The following is a 16,488-nucleotide window of genomic DNA, read 5'->3' on the forward strand; positions in this document are numbered from 1 at the left end:
TAAGGGTGAGCCTTTGGCATGAACAGTTTTGTTGTTGTTGTTGTTGTTGTTTGTTTGTTTGTTTTTTTGTTTTAAATTGTGTTAAAGCATGTGACAAAGTTTGTGTAGTCTTCTCTAGAGGCTTCTTTTTCTTGTCTATTATCTCAGATGTACTGTATTTTATCTTCATATCTGTATCAGTTTATACACAGCCTCCTGCTGGACATCTTAATTACAGCAATGTTTGTATTACCATTTTCTTTACATACTGTAGTGTGTGTATAATCTGTGTGTATAATCAGATGTTCTACTTTCAAACAGTCTTTAAAATGAAAAAAAAATAAATAAATTCTAAAGTATTCATCTAAAGTTTGCTATTAAGGATGGGTGTATCCAGCCAGGCTGCTTGGTATAAACTGGCTAGCGAGTCTAAGCAATTTCTCTCGGTCAAGAAGAAATGAGGTTGTATTTCTTTTCATTTTATATTGACACCTTTATAAGTTTGTTTGTCTGTTAGCATGCTGGCTAGTCAGAGGAAACATGACAAGAGACCATCAGGGCTTTATAGAATACAGAAAAAGCAGAAACACAACTGCCTATCTGTCTTTTAGTGTGTGTGTGTGTGTGTGTGTGTGTATGCATAATAGTTTGCCCCACACCGTTCTTATGTGTATTATGTAATAATACAATTTAGTCAGTAGTATCTTTAGTCAGTAAAATCAGAAATGTCACCCATGTCTAATTCCTCTCAGTTTCTGAGTCACGTTGTGTAACACGCATTTGTTCGCTTTTTTATTTCACTGCAAAATGGACCCAGAAGACTACTGTTCACCTGAACTGAAGAGGCATTAGGCATCCATTTTATTGTATTGTATGTTGTTCCTACATTTATTAATTACTATTATTTTACTAATTACCTATGCATATTCAAATTCAAAGAAATGAAGTCTAGTATAGTTCAGCTGTGTTTACTTTGCATATCTATGTTGTTATGAATTATGACCATCAGCTGAGGACTAATGAGATATATAATATCCAAAGCACAATAAGTGGACAACTAATCTCTAGTTTGTACTCTGTGTGAACTAAATGATTAGTATGCATTCTGCTTGGTTTATCTAGCTTCTGTTTTTTTTTTATAAGGCCTTGGGACTGATTTCTGCTGATGTTCCTCTTTGTAAACCTCCAATACATGCTCTCTTGGACAGCTGTATGCCTTCCCCTTATAAACAGTTGTTGAATTAAAGATGTTTTAGACTTGAAAGAGTGTTAGAGATGGGAACATTCAGAACTGGGGTATACAACCTAGGATGTATTAGGAGTATTAGGTGTACTCCTGCTTAGCTGGAATGAAAACCTGCAGCCACACATTGGCCCTCTGCTGATACAGATTGGAATCTCATTTAAAGTGTAACAGCGCCCTCTGCTGGATAAGGTGTAAAAAAAAAAGAAAGAAAAATTGTTTCTGAATATAAGGCGTTATCTAATCTGACTCACTAAAAGTACAATTACACTTGGCTTTGTGTGTAGCTCTATTGTTTTTGTATGTATATTTGTCATGGTTTGCATATCTTTTCATATTCAATTTTATTTTATTTATCTAGTGGCAACCAGGCAATTACTACTAAGTTTTGATAGGGCAAACTGAAGTTTCATTAACGCTTATTTACTTTGTAAATACTTTCTAATCTATATGTCGATAAATAACCCATAAATTACCAAGTGTGTTCACAGCACAACTGATTTAAATTTAGTGAAAATGTAATGTAGTGAAAAATCCATAAAAGGCAAAGCTCATAGAGAGCTGAAAAGTATAAAATGACAACTAAACGGTGAAAGCTTTGGGGCTGCGGTTGCCACGAGCACCTTCGTACTCAGGACTCCATCAGTGGACAGTGGATAGATTTTAACCAACCGGACTTCTTGCAAAAACTGTGATGAATTTATTGGTTGCACAATTGCACTATTTGTCCATATAGTACACAATAACAGAAGGGATTTATTTATAATTGCACTATCCGTTGCACCCAGATGAGGATGGGTTCCCATTTGAGCCTGGTTCCTCTCAAGGTTTCTTCCTCATATCATCTCAGGGAGTTTTTCCTTGCTACCGTCGCCTCTGGCTTGCTCATTAGGGATAAATTCACAGGGATAAATTCACATATTTACAATATATTTTTTGAAGCCATTTATTTCTGTAAAGCTGCTTTGTGACAATATCCATTGTTAAAAGTGCTATACAAATAAAATTGAATTGAATTGAATTGAATAATTGAACGACTAGTTTTTTATGTGTCTCCATTTATGAATTTGTTTTGGATTGCTTTCTTTATTATGAAATGACTGATTATGGCAGTTTGTGCAACTGAAAGATGTTTAATCATCACAAAATAATCCATGTATAAAACTGCAGTAACACGTGGCAATTATACGATTTGATGCCTATCAAGCACAGTTCCCATTAGTGAGTCTCCTTATTTATAAATTTTCCGCATGTTAGGGGCTCACATAGGACAGGAACATTTTTTCAAACTGTATTTTTACGAACGCATGCTACTATGGATGATTTATGAGTAAACTGGATTGCATCCAGCTTGATCAATGAGGTCCACTGTGCATAAAGCATGTACTGAACAGATCAGATCATAGGGTCTGACCAACCTATCCATTTTTCATACCTAGGCAGCGTCTCCACCTTTTTGCTGTTACATAGCGTTCTGTCTCGCTCACACTGTGTTCAGCCCAAGTGGAGGGGTGATCAGCTGCTGCAGCCACAACACCAACTGGAGTGCAGTAGACTTCTCTCGTTTAAGTGACACAGACAATTTACAGGAACACTGAGTCTCAGCCAAAGGACAGAATCACGTGTTCATTTGGAATATTAAGATTAGTTACGCCTGGAGCCAAGGCTTCGAACTCGAGGCTTGTGTTGAACTCACTAGACTGAGGCAAGGCTTTGAAGCTTTGGGCTGGGTATAATCATGTGACTCATGTCAGTTGAACCACTTTGCTGCTTCATTCAGCCAGCGAATCACCAGACTGGTTTGGCTTAACAGGCAGAGCGTTGAAAATTTCTTGTGGATTATAGTAGGAGGTGTTGTTTAACTATTTGTGCTCTTCGATTTCAGAACAGTGCCATCTATTATTTGTCTATTAAACATCTAACTGATGAGGAACAAAACACAACAGGGCATGCTGTGATAGGAAAAAAATCAACTACAACCCCATGTTGATTATTTTCCACTGTGGAATATTGTCTATTATTTAATGATGGAACCATGCAGGAAGAGATCTAATGTGGTAATATTATGAACTCATAACCCCCAAAGCCCCAAAACTGTGTGCTTGGGCAAATAAATAATTTATTAATAATACTTTCATAATAATAATGACATAATAACCATTTCAAAGAAAATAAATAAAAGAATGAGACCAATAATGAATTTGTTATGTATCAATGTTAAGCTCTTATGATTGAATGTTTGAATTAAGCTCTTATGATTGAATGAACATTTTCCCATCATCACCATCATCATCATCATCATCATTTATTTGATTGCTACAAAGGTTTACTACAAAATGCAGTACTGAAACTGAGCCAAGGCAAGAAGTCAAAATCCAAACATTTTAGTTCTTTAAGATAAAATTGGGATGATGAAATGATGTGATGATACTTTTGTTTTTTTAAGACTTATGTGAAAAAATTTGCAAAGCACCAGCTATGGTCTAGTCACCTGAAAACAGTAATTGGCTACTTTAAATTTCATTATTATTATTATTGTTGTTGTTGTTGTTGTTGTTGTTATTATCATCATTATTTATTTAGTTAGGAGGTTTTGTGCTTAAATTAAATAAATTGGAACTCATGTATTAGCCAATCGACTTGAACAGGGCACATTTATTTTCGAAAAATTGGACATTAAATGCGTTGCCATAGTAATGAGCTTCATGTGAGCTGTCATTAGCGTGTCACAACTGATGTCATCCCGCTCAGAGCAAATGAAGGGAATAAATTTTCTCTAAATTTTCTCAAAATTTACTTTGTGTAAGTCATACATTTCTTCATAATGAATCAAGCCACCTTTCCCTGAGCCAGATTACTAGTTCCCAATGACTTATACAGATAGCCATTATTTCCCCAATCAGGCGAGTGTTTGGGGTACACCAGACGTAAAAAGTAATTTTTAATGCATATTTTTTATACGTACAGTTTTATATTCCTACTCAAACTGTTATTTGGATTGTGTGTATTTTTATTTGACTGATTATTCTTATAAATATACTAGAAATAGATTTAAATTCCTTTACCCACTGTTGGTTGTCAGGGATGCACTGAGACAAATCACATACACATATTATCCTGTTCACACCTTCACTGAAAACTGAACATGTATGATCAATTATCTGGGAAGAATGTTAATACAAATGAGGCCAAAGAGATGACAGCTAAAGTTCAGGAGTGATGCACACTTTTGGGATTTACACACAGGATGATAAGAGTACAGAGGGTGGGGTTTTGCTTTCCATTACAGGAAACTAACTAACCAGAGACCAGGAATTTTTTGTAGTTTGTACAGTTTGATTATAACTTCACTTGCAGTTTGATTATAACTTCAATTGCAGAACTGCTTGACTTGACTTTCTAACCTTGACTGCAGACCTCTGCAGCCCTGTGCTGGTGGTGGTCTAGTAAAGCATTTTCCAATATTTGCATCTTTATTATTTAAACAAAATAATAATTTACACCAATCATCCTGTTCAAAAGTTTACACCCCCCTGGCACTTAATGTATCGTGTTGCCTTCTTGAGCATCAGTGAATGTTTGCACCTTTTGTGATAGTTATGTACGAGTCCCTCACTTGTCCTCAGTGTGAAAAGGTGGACCTCAACATCATATAGCTGATGTTGGAAAGGAGTCAAATATGCAGAAGATGCTGGAAAAGCAAATAATGTGCAGGACCTGGAGGATTTTTCTGAAGAACAGAGGGCAGTTTAACTGCTCAGGACAAACAAGGAACTCATGAACAACTATCAAAAAACCTAAAAACAGTCGTCAATCATCCAGGTAACAACACACAGTATTAAGAATCAAGCGTACGTGAACTTTTGAACTGGTTCATTTGTGTAAATTCGGTTATTATTGTGTCTTGTGGACTATATGTAAACATCTGTGAAATAGCTTATTCAGGGCAGTACTAAATAAAAAACAAAATGCAATGTTTATGATCCCTCTTATTATTATTATTATTTTAATTATTAACATTTTGCAGATTCCTCGAGGCATATGTAAACTTATTACCTCATCTGTAAATGGAACCAGAATTAACAGAGCAGGGAGAGATCTACAGTATTTGTTTAATTCTTGCTAATTTCCTGACCAAAGATTTGTCATTAGGATCATTAAAAGCTTAATATTTTAGCATTTTAGGCTTGGTTCATTGTTTATTTGTTTTTGTTGTTTTTTTTTTGCCCAGGAGTGCGCACACAATAAATAAATAAATAAATAAATAAATAAATAAATAAATAAATGTTTGGGTTAAACACATCCCAACTATTACCCCACCTAAGTTGTTACAGCACCTATTGGGTTAAAAATGGCCCAACTGTTGTGTAGTAGTATTGGTGTTGTTGTTATTATTATTATTATATTATATTATTTATTATAGGCTTTTAAAAGTTTGTTTGCATGTAATTAATATTTATTTGCATGCTGCAGTGTGAGTGATTCAGTCAGAGAGACTGCATGGAACAGCAGTGTGTTTACACACCAGCTAGAAATGTAACTATGAGCCGCACGCGCTGTTTCTCTCCACAGAGTGCAGCTAGCCTAGCATTACTAGCATCACTAGCATTACTGTCATGAATAACATCGCGATTAACCGGCGATAACAAGCTCATAAACGGTAATAAACTCAATAACCGACGGTTAATCGCGAAAACACACTCATTTTAATTTTTTATTATAATTTGGTAGGTTATTTCGGTGGACATGCGCAACAGTAATTGAGTTAATAAGCTAAAAAAAAAAAAAAAAAAAAAACAAGAACAAGAGCGTCTGTTAACTTCATTTTAACCGACTGGAATGAGTTTGTTTAATTATTTATGGATATTAAAGAATATTATATCGCCAACTTTATTTTTAAGGAAAGCAGAAGAATATCAAAACCGCAAGTTCTGGACCGTTGAAATGCAAAACGCCGTCACGAGACTGCTTTATCTCTGAGCCGCCATTTTAGCTTCTTAGCAAATTCCCCTCAAAACCAAACAAGTAATGACCAAACAAAATGTGTAACTTAAGATATAGCCGGTAAATGTAAAAGGTTATCATTCCAGACTGTGAGTGGGAAACTTTTTCCAAAGTATTTATGGCTAGAAGTATTTTTTATGGAGTTACACTGTAACAGGGGAGATATTTTTCCTCGCTTGTGTAGAGACATAGAGCTGGTTGCCATGGTGAAATAATAACGTCCATATTTCTGTCTTCTGCAGCTCTGTTAACATTTAAATTTACATTCACCGAGTCCCCGATTTACTGAAGTGATCTGCAGTCTTATGTAGCACAGGTCTCTGGTAGGTTAGGACTATTATTATTATTATTATTATTATTATTATTATTATTATTATCATTGGGTGTTGAAAACATTTGATGCAGTTTATAACAAAAACTCTTACAGACACATTTTATTCCTATTCCATAGTGCATTTACAATGAAGACAAAGAAGAAAAACAAGAACAAAAATTTTGGTAAGGTTTGAAATAGACCAGATTTTTGAGTCTAACTGCTTCATAATGTGAAAAATTGTACTCACCTTTGGCTTTTTTTTAAAAAAAAAATCACAGTTCTTGGTTATAGTTTGTGGATTTAAAAAATGTTGAAAAAAAAAAAAAAAAATCAGTAATTGTACTGAATTTCTCTCTTTCAGGGAAACCTACCCCATATGACCCGACTTTCAGTGGCCCGGTTTGTAAAAGGTAAGGCCTGGAATCATCTTGCACACCAGTTTTACTTTAGAAAACTAAATTCATCAATCCACATCATGCTTTTCTTTGGAGTCAGACACAGGACCTGTAAATTAAGGCAATAGAAATCATTGGAATCATCTATAGCTATAATTCTGTCTCAGAGGTGTGAGCACTAATGCTTATAATTTTATTTTTTGTTCTTCCTTTAGGGCATTTACTGATGTCTTTTGCTGCGTTATTTTCATCGCTGCTATGGTCACCTATGTAATCCTTGCTGGCGCAGGTAAGATAAAATAATAACTTGCTGTTGTTTTCTAACAACATCCTGAACAGAACTAAGGTGCAAAGATTTTATGTGTGTTAAAAATTTCCATGATTTGTAATATGTTATTCTGACTGATTTTGTGCTACAGCTTGGCTTTATGGAAACCCCCAATACATCGTCTACCAGCAAAACTCCGATGGAGCGTTCTGTGGACTTGGACCTAATCTGTAAGTCTCTCAGATGCAGGAGTGGCATATAGATATTTACCGTTATACACTCAACCATCCACTTTCTTAGGAGCACCTATACACCTGCACATTCATGCATCTATTCATTCAATCATGTGGCAGCAGCGCAGTGCATAAAATCATGCAGATACAGGTCAATCGCTTCAGTACGTGTTCATATCAAACCTCAGAATGGGGAAAAAATGTGATCTCTGTGACTTTAACCGTGATCTGGTTGTTGGTGCCAGACGGGAATTTCACACACAACACTGTCTAGAGTTAATCAAGATCAGAGCATGTGAGCGAAGTGGAGTGGTGTGACACGCCACTCAATATTCCACTCTGAGCGTGCGTGCTTCGCTCAATTGCTCAGGGCCCAAGTGAACGCTCCACTCATGTACTGCTCACGCTCACCAGTAAAACAAAGTTCACTGAAATCCCACTCGGACATGAAATTTCTCTGTAGTATACTTCTTTCTGTTTGTAATACATTGCTTGGATAAATGCCTCAATTACAGTAGTAGAGATAATAATTATTATATTTGTGAGTGACATTCTGTTACAGGTTGTGCCTTTTTTTTTTATAAATTTTATTAATTTATTTAGATTTATTAAATTAAACTGACTAATTTGACAGATGTCTAGCTGAAAAATAAAAGAATATTTGATATTCATTATTTTATTTCTGTCAACAACTGGTTGAGCAACAGACCAATGGCAAGTGATGTAGCGTGCATAACCTCTGTGTAACTTTAACATTGCCTACATAAGCTACCGTTTCAGCAGGCTACCTATTAATATTACAGTTCTGTGTTAGCTATTGCGTACTGCTAGCAGCACTGACATGATTGTATAACAACATGATACCTTACTATCTCTTTATCTATTCATTTATTATCGAATGGTATGTACTAGCTCACCTTTTGCTGCACTACTATATGTGCGTATCACATCCTCATGCTTTCTGGCTATGTGCTGCTTCGGATTCCAAAAGGAATCTTTGCTAAATCTCAAAATCTCTCCACACTCCCTTTCAATTTCTTCTCCTTCTTGTTCTTAAGTTTGATTTTTACTGTGCATTTATGTATAAGGTTTGCAACTTCATTAAAACATTGTTTGAACTCCATAACCTTAGGCTTATTGCTTATTTCTCAGTTTCTCAATCCAGCAAATCACAAAGTGCATTCTGGGTTGTGTGAGCGGCGCCGAGCAGTCTGAGCGAGCGGATCTTAAGAAAGGCACTCTCCACTCCGGTGGAATTATCAGCGCTCTGCGCACACGCACTGCTCAGAATGGTGCAAAAAAACAAAAAACATTCTGGGAGCGGAGGGTCTGCAGGCTGAAACACCTTGTTGATAAGAGAATGAACAGACTGGTTTGAGCTGACAGGAAGTCTATAGTAACTCAACTAAGCACTCTGTACAACCGTGGTGAGCAGAAAAGCATCTCAGAATGCACAACACATCAAACCTTGAGGTGGATGGGCTACAGCAGCAGAAGACCACATCAGGTTCCGCTACTGTCAACCAAGAACAAGAATCTGAGGCTATCATGAGCACAGACATACCGAAACTGGATAGTTGAAGACTGGAAAAAGACCAGATGATTTTTTTTTTCTACACTCAGTGTGGTCTTCTGCTATTGTAGTCCATACACCTCAAATTCAATGCTTTTCTGCTCACCACGGTTGTAAAGAGTGATTATATGAGTTATTATATGCTTACCGGCAGCTTTGAAACAATCTGGCCATTTTCCTCCAACCTCTCTTATCAACAAGGTGTTTCCACCCACAGAACTGTCCCTCATTCAATGTTTTTTGTTTTTTGCACCATTCTGTATAAACTCTAGAGACTGTTGTGTGTGATAATCCCAGGAAATAAGCAGTATCTGAAATACTCAAACCAGCCCATCTGGTACCAACATGCATGCCACAAACAAGTCACAGAGATGACATTTTTTTCTTCATTCTGATGTTTGATGTGACCATTAACTGAAGCGCTTTACCTGTACCTGCATGACTTTTTGCATTGCACTGCTGCCAGATTGGCTGATTAGATAACTTCATGAATGTGTAGGTGTTCCTAATAAAGTGGACAATGAGTGTATTTCCTATTATGTAAGAAAAACAAAACATTTAAAACAATAAAACAGATGTTAATCAGGTTTACGTGCGGGTGCAAAGCCTCATTTGTATTTCTGTATTTGTTCCTTCTCAGTGACAAACCCAGGTTGATTTATTTCGACATACTTAAGTGTGCCTCAGCAGTTAGTGTAACATCTGCAACATTCAAAGGCCTTCAGTGTCCGATCTCTCAAGTAAGTTTCCACAATTTCACATATTTTTACTTAGATAAAGACAAATGTTAATAGGCTGTATGTATTAGACATGCAGCTCTGCCCATCAAACTCGTTTATCACAAGGTTGTGCAGATTGATGTCTTTCTTATGATGGCTATAAAAAGTGTACACTCCTCTGTTAAATTAGCAGGTTGTAGGTTGCATATATATTAAAAAAATGATAAATCATCTCAGAACTTTTTCCCACCCTCAATGAGAAATTACAACGTATAAACATTAAGTGAGAAACATTTTAGGGAAAATAGGGAATATAAACAAAGTTACAATAACTTGATTACATAAGTGTGCACACTGTTTTATAATTGGGGATGTGACTGTGTTCAGAATAAAACAATCACATGCAATCTCATGTCCAAAAGTAATTATCATACAGCTGTCATGAATGAAATTGTTCTGATTAACCCCAAATAAAGATCAGCAATTTCTCTAGGATATTCTTCAAATCTTTTTGGTTTCATCTGACTGCTGAAGCCGTGGTCCACAAAGAGATTACAAAGCATGCATGGTATCTCACTTTCTATCAGGAGAAAGGTATAAAGGATTTCCAGAACATCAGATATACCATGGAACACCATGAAGGCCATCATCAACAAGTGGAGAAAACGGGTCACCACAGTGACATTAGCAAGAACAGGACATCCCTCCAAAATTTACACAAAGACAATACAAAAACTTACCAGGGAGGCTGCCAAGAGAGCTACAGCAACATTAAAGGAGCTACAGGAATATCTGACAAGTACTGATTACTCTCTGCATGTGTCAACAATCTCTCATGTTCTTCACATGTCTGGGCTATGGGGTAGGGTGGCTATACAGAAGCCCTTTCTCACATAAAACATACAAGCTCAACTAAATCACCCCAAACCATGTGGCAAAATGTGTTATGGTCTGATGAAACCAATTCCAAAAGGTATAATAATTCCATAACTCAAAAATGTACATTGGGTGCAAAAAATGCACATCACCAAAAGAACACCTTACCCATGGTGAAGCATGGTGGTGGCAGCATCATGCTTTAGGGCTGCTTTTCTTCATTCATTCATTCTAGGGTTTTTAATAAAGGTGGAGGGAATCATGAATAGCTACAAATACCAGTTGATTTTAGTACAAAACTTTCAGGCATCTGCTAGTACGCTGAAGATGAAAAGGAATTTCACCTTTCAGCATGACAGTGAACCAAATCAACAAAGGGATGGCTTAACCAAAGCAAGAGCAAGGTTTCTGAATGACCTAGCCAGAGCCCAGACCGGATTCCAACTGAAGATCTGTGGAGTGACGTAAAGCAGGCTGTGCACAGGAGATGCCTTCACAATCTGACGCATCTAGAATGTTTTTGCAAGAAAGCGTTAGAAAATTTTGCCGAGTCAATATGTGCCAAACTGATTGACTCTTACCCAAAAAGGTTGGATGCTGTGATAAAATTTAAAGGTGATTCAACAAAATATTAGTTTAGGGGTGTGCACACTTATGCATTTTTTATTTTTCATTTTTGATTCGTATTGTTTTGCACTTTATAGGTTGCAATTTTACAATAAAGGTAGAAAAGGTCCTGACATGATTTATCTTGGTTTCATTTTTTTTACATCACGAAAACTTGTCATTTTAACTGGCGTGTGTAGACTTTTTATATCCATTGTACATTTTGTGATGAGCTATTGCAGATGTATCGCAAACATAACCACTGAAATTATTCCTCAAAAGGACCTCTAATTATTTCTTTGGTTTTGTGTGTGTGTGTTTATGCGTGTGTGAGTGCAGGTGTGCGTTAAACAGTGCCCCTCAACATTTTGGTTTTTGCCCCCTGAGGCGTTCACTGCAGAGGCAAAACCAAGTGACTTCTTCCAGCAGAAGTACTGTGACCCCAGTTTGGACCTCGCCCAGACCACATTGGTTAATAATATTAGGATTGATTTGTGAGCTGGACTGTTAGCTGTTTATAAATTCCTCCATATAGATGCCTTGGTAATATTCTGCATGGAAATGTGCTGCTACATATTTTTACTGTAATTTCTATCACAGACGGTGCAAGAGATCGTGGATAAAGACCTGTGTCCAGCTTATCATACGCCAAGCAAACCGGGTATGGACCATGTACATGCCGAACAGATGACGACCACTCTCCTGTTTGTGTGCTTTGTTCTTTAATGATTCTCTCTCTCTATCTCTCTCTCTCTCTCTCTCTCTCTCTCTCTAGTTCTGGGAAAATGTCTGCCCAGATTTGATCCAAATGCTGTTCCACCAGACTTCACTGTCCCTGGATCAGCTTCGGTCCAAGAAGCAGTAAAGAACATAATGGACACTACAAGGTAACTTCACTACACACACACATACACACACACTGTTTGGTGCTATTTTTGTTTAAATGTCTTGTGTTGATTGACACAAATTTGTTGTGTTTGCAGCTCTCTCGGTTCAGGATTTAATGCTAAATCCGTGAAAGTCAGAGTCATTGAGGACCTCGCCCTTTCATGGCATTGGGTGATAATGTAAGTAAATTTCAAATCAAAGGCAATGATCTCACACATTATGAAATGCATACGCATTCAGAAATTTCTCTTTCTCTCTCAGAGGTCTGGTGATTGCGCTGGCGGTCAGTATGGTGTTTCTCCTGCTGATGCGATGCTGTGTGTCTGTGGTGGTCGTGCTTATCGTCACTGGTGTTCTGTCAGTGGGAGCATACGGTAGGTTTCTGATTTACCTCAGCACCGATTCTGGCATACTGCTGATGCTGACTCACTCAGTGCTTGCGAGTGTTGCAGGTGAGAGAATCAGTAACTGAGTGAATAAAGTGTCTGCTCTCTCTGTCTCAGGTATTTACCAGTGCTACCAGGAGTACCAGAAAAACATGAGCTCACGGCGCACATTTGGGGACCTCAGTCTTCAATCCAAGTTGTCAGACTACCTTCAGGTGAAGGAGATCTGGCTTACTTGCTGTGAGTGCTTCCTGCTTCTTAATCCCAGACTGTAAAGAGACATGGAGTCAAACAGATGATGTGTATAAAAATGAATTCCACCTCTATTGCATTTTCTAGAGCAGAAAATATTGTTTGATCTGATGTGTGCGTTACAGTGGTGACTCTGTCCATGCTGGAGTTTCTCCTCTTGACGCTGTTTGTATCGTGTTTAAGAAAAGGACTCTCTGCGGCTTTGGCAATGATGGGGGAGTGTAGCAAGTAAGTATTCTTTAGCACAGAAGATAACACAAACCTCTGTTTCTGTTATTGATATTTAACTAACCAATCAAGAAGTGTTTTTTTTTGTGTGTGTTTTAATTATGCTTTTTGGTCGCTGTTGACTTTTGTGCTCTGTGCTGTGTGCAGGGCGATGGGTGTAATATTGTCTACAATGGCATACCCATTGCTTACATTTCTGCTGATCACACTCTGTGTGACCTTCTGCACAGTGACTAGCATGTATCCTTTCTGTCCTGCATTTCCCGCCCTCACTTATCCTTCCTGTAGCTTCTGTGGTTCGGTACTGAACAGTGAATAAGTAATATAGTTAAAACTCTGTGTGTTAAATATATAAAAATGTGTGTGTATCACTAGTGTATGTCAGCTGTGACCTTAACTATTGCCTTAGAAATCTGGCTACTTCTGGATTGCCAGTATACTACATAGTTGCTCTGAACTCATTAAATCCTGACTGTAGTGCCATCACAGGCAAAGAAAAATGCGTACCAGAGGTCAGTGACACACACACACACAAACCTATGAAAATGATATGTGATTCACATAGTGCTATAAGTAGCTTCATACACAGAAAAGATAAAAGGCAATTTTGAGCTTCTTCTTTTTTTTTTTTTTTAACAGAATGAGACTCACATTACAGTTAAAGGTGCTAATTTGTACTAGTGATTCATTTTGGATTTTTCTCTCACACTGTGCACCCTGTTCTCTCTTCCTGTTTGTGCTCCTCTCGTTCTCTTTTTCTATTCAAGACTTTCAAGGCATCAGACTACCCCACGTGCCCTGTGCGCTGTACTTTTGTTAAATATGATGATGAAGAAGGGTTTTTGCAGAGATATGCACAATACCTGCAGATTTATAACCTGCTGGCGTGTTTCTGGTGTCTTCATTTCATCCTCACACTGGGCCAGTGCACACTGGCGAGGACCTTCGGCTCCTACTACTGGTCCTTGAGTAAACCGGTGAATATTGGCCGATCTACTCTATCCAAAGCGTTCTTCCAGACTTTACGGTACATTCCTCTCTGTTCTCATTTTTACTTTGCTCACATCCTGCTTTTAAACATCACCTGTCTTCCAGTGTTCTCATCACACAAATCCAAAAGCATATTCTCTGATGTTCACTGTGTCTAACTCCAGCTAGCTTGTAACTTTGCTTTCTGAAGGTATCATACTGGCTCCATGGCATTTGGCGCCGTCTTCGTAACCATGTTCCAGGGCGTCCGGATTGTTCTGGAATATCTCGAAGATTCGACCAAAGGTAACAATATATTTACAGTCTTCTTCTCACTGCTCCTTTATCCCACTTTATTCTTTGTGTAAGTGTAATTCATGCTGCTTTTTAAGACACTAATCATGAATACTCGGCTGTTCTCCCAGGCGGACGGAGATGTTGGTGCATTTGCTACCCTCTGAGGATGCTGTTAAAATGCTGCTTTTGCGCCTTAGATAAAGTCTTCAAATACTTCAACAGAAACACGTACATATTGGTCAGTAATTAATTCCCAAAAATGTAGTTTAGTGTTTATTTTAACTTATCAAATGTAATGTTTAATTCAGAAAATTAAAATATTCTATGAAATCTAAATGATGAAAAGTGTGTGTGAGTGTGTCTTATATACCTGTATGCTACATTAGTAATATTTATTATGGGTTAGAAACTGAAGATTGTACAATTTGTATAATTATGTGTGTTTACACGTGCCTGTGGTTATTGTACAGATCGCGATATATGGAGACAATTACATCGTGTCGGCTAAGAACGCTTACACACTCTGGGGGAGAAACAAAGACCGGTAAGCTGTCACAAAGAATCCCTCACACGTTTCATTTGTTTCACCGTGTGTGAGTGTATTTGTGTGCCAAATCAGAGCTTGAATTCTTTTTTGACAAATGACTTGTTTGGTTTGTTCTCATAGCAAGTAACACGTTGTGATTCACAGGGTGGTGGTGGTGGACCGGGTTACGGACTTGCTGTTGTTTTTTGGGAAACTGCTGGTGGTTGGAGCAGTAGGTGAGAAACACATCATCACATTACAACAAAATCACATTTAGAGCACAATACAAACCTGTGCTGGAGATGATCAACAGTGAGAGTTTGTTCCTATGTCCTTTAAGGTGTCCTGGCCTTCTGCTTCTTCTCTGGAAACATTAAAGTGTCAGCTGACATTTTCCAGGCCGAGTTTCTGAACTATCGCTGGCTGCCTACTGTTGTACGTCCTACCACAACAGCCAAGCAATGTTTAAATGTTTATTTACACATACGCACACTGTAAAATCAGCACATTTAATGAAAAGTTTCATGAAAATCTTTTGAACAGTTCTAATGATCTTTAAGACACAAAGATAGTTTAGTTTTTTATGAACATATTAACATATTAACGTGGTATAAACGTACACTATGTGTTACAGATGGTGATGGTGGGAGCGTACTTCATTGCTCAGGGCTGCTTCAGTGTGTACAGCATGGGTGTGGACACATTCACCCTCTGTGTCAGTAAGTGGACTGTACACGCAGACACATTCTTCATCTGAGCACTGAACACACACATATTTGTTTGTTATTGTGTTCGATGCAGTCTAATGCAAAAAGACTAAAAGATCCCGTTTACATTTATCTAAAAAAAGTGTATAATTCACTTCACTTGAATGGTCTCTCACGTTTTGTTCTCTCTTTAGTGGATGATTTGGAACGCAATGATGGGACACTGCAGAGACCCTATATGTCTAGGAGCATGATGCAGATCCTACAAAAGCAGAACAACTCTGTACATCATCAATCACAGTCATCCAGTTCTTAAATTAATCATTTAATCATTACTTTGACAATTAAAGTCCACTGAGCATGTAGGTGAATGCGTATATTTTGTTTGATTCTGATTTGGTCCTAGTGTTGTTTTAAAGCAGGATGTTTGATAGCCAGGATGTGATCACTTACTTAAACCATCCTTGTTACCAAAGTCCACTTTAAAGGGTGAGTACATATTTGATAAAGATTAAACCGACCTATAGGCTATTCAAGTCAGTGTGGAGTGGCTGCGGCATAGGTAAGAAATAATATATTACTTGAGAAATACTTAAAAGGTTGTTGTAATTGTTTCTCACTCTATTATTAGTGTTGTAGTAGGCCAGCTTTACAGGTTAGTGTCATGTCAACGCCAGAATTGGTGTGAGACTACAGTTCCCAGAACACAACGCATCCTACAAACACGGCCGCCAAGAACTACAACACACAGCCATCACAGACTCTCATGTTCACATTCACCAGATTACTGATCATGCACACCTGGTTCTAATCACAGTCACATTCACTCACAGTATTATAAGGACTTTCACACCACACTCACTTTGTGAAATATACAGTGTGTTCCTATAGCAGTCTATACCAAGCCTTTTCGATTATTGATTGTCTCTCTGGTTCTGATTTTGTTTCTGGTTTTCTCACCTTGCTCTTGTTTGCTCCAGATTATGCTGTTTGTACATCACCTGACCCTTGCCTGGATTTTGA

At 37.6% G+C, this 16,488-nt stretch overlaps 1 protein-coding gene across 3 annotated transcripts; it reads left to right on the forward strand.

Annotated features, from left to right (window-relative positions):
* The first annotated feature begins 5,617 nt into the window (after positions 1 to 5,617).
* Positions 5,618 to 15,830, forward strand: LOC113531115 (choline transporter-like protein 4). 3 transcript variants are annotated; one of them, XM_026921621.3, is made up of 24 exons: positions 5,618 to 5,758; positions 6,469 to 6,549; positions 6,678 to 6,724; positions 6,904 to 6,952; positions 7,153 to 7,226; positions 7,357 to 7,435; positions 9,652 to 9,751; positions 11,552 to 11,683; positions 11,813 to 11,873; positions 11,988 to 12,099; positions 12,196 to 12,279; positions 12,362 to 12,474; positions 12,604 to 12,726; positions 12,864 to 12,966; positions 13,114 to 13,206; positions 13,376 to 13,478; positions 13,734 to 13,993; positions 14,147 to 14,241; positions 14,361 to 14,470; positions 14,703 to 14,776; positions 14,924 to 14,994; positions 15,099 to 15,193; positions 15,393 to 15,477; positions 15,660 to 15,830. In XM_026921621.3, exons 3-24 carry the CDS (start codon positions 6,688 to 6,690, stop codon positions 15,779 to 15,781), a joined length of 2,175 nt encoding a protein of 724 aa, XP_026777422.3. In that variant the 5' UTR covers positions 5,618 to 5,758; positions 6,469 to 6,549; positions 6,678 to 6,687; the 3' UTR covers positions 15,782 to 15,830. The 3 variants fall into 3 exon arrangements, with proteins under 3 accessions (XP_026777422.3, XP_026777420.3, XP_026777419.3); XM_026921619.3 differs by lacking the exon at positions 5,618 to 5,758 and adding an exon at positions 5,759 to 5,882; XM_026921618.3 differs by lacking the exon at positions 5,618 to 5,758 and adding an exon at positions 6,064 to 6,315.
* Positions 15,831 to 16,488: the final 658 nt, after the last annotated feature.

The sequence above is a fragment of the Pangasianodon hypophthalmus genome, chromosome 27 (assembly GCF_027358585.1).
Source record: "Pangasianodon hypophthalmus isolate fPanHyp1 chromosome 27, fPanHyp1.pri, whole genome shotgun sequence".
In the NCBI taxonomy this organism is placed as follows: Eukaryota; Metazoa; Chordata; class Actinopteri; order Siluriformes; family Pangasiidae; genus Pangasianodon; species Pangasianodon hypophthalmus.

What these genes read in the sequence shown, in the direction of transcription:
- LOC113531115 (XM_026921621.3), top strand. Translation starts at nt 6,688, where the DNA reads ATGAAGACAAAGAAGAAAAACAAGAACAAAAATTTTG. An exon ending in ATGATGGGGGAGTGTAGCAA is followed by an intron (nt 12,967 to 13,113) that starts GTAAGTATTCTT and finishes TGCTGTGTGCAG; the next exon opens with GGCGATGGGTGTAATATTGT. An exon ending in AAGAAAAATGCGTACCAGAG is followed by an intron (nt 13,479 to 13,733) that starts GTCAGTGACACA and finishes TTTCTATTCAAG; the next exon opens with ACTTTCAAGGCATCAGACTA.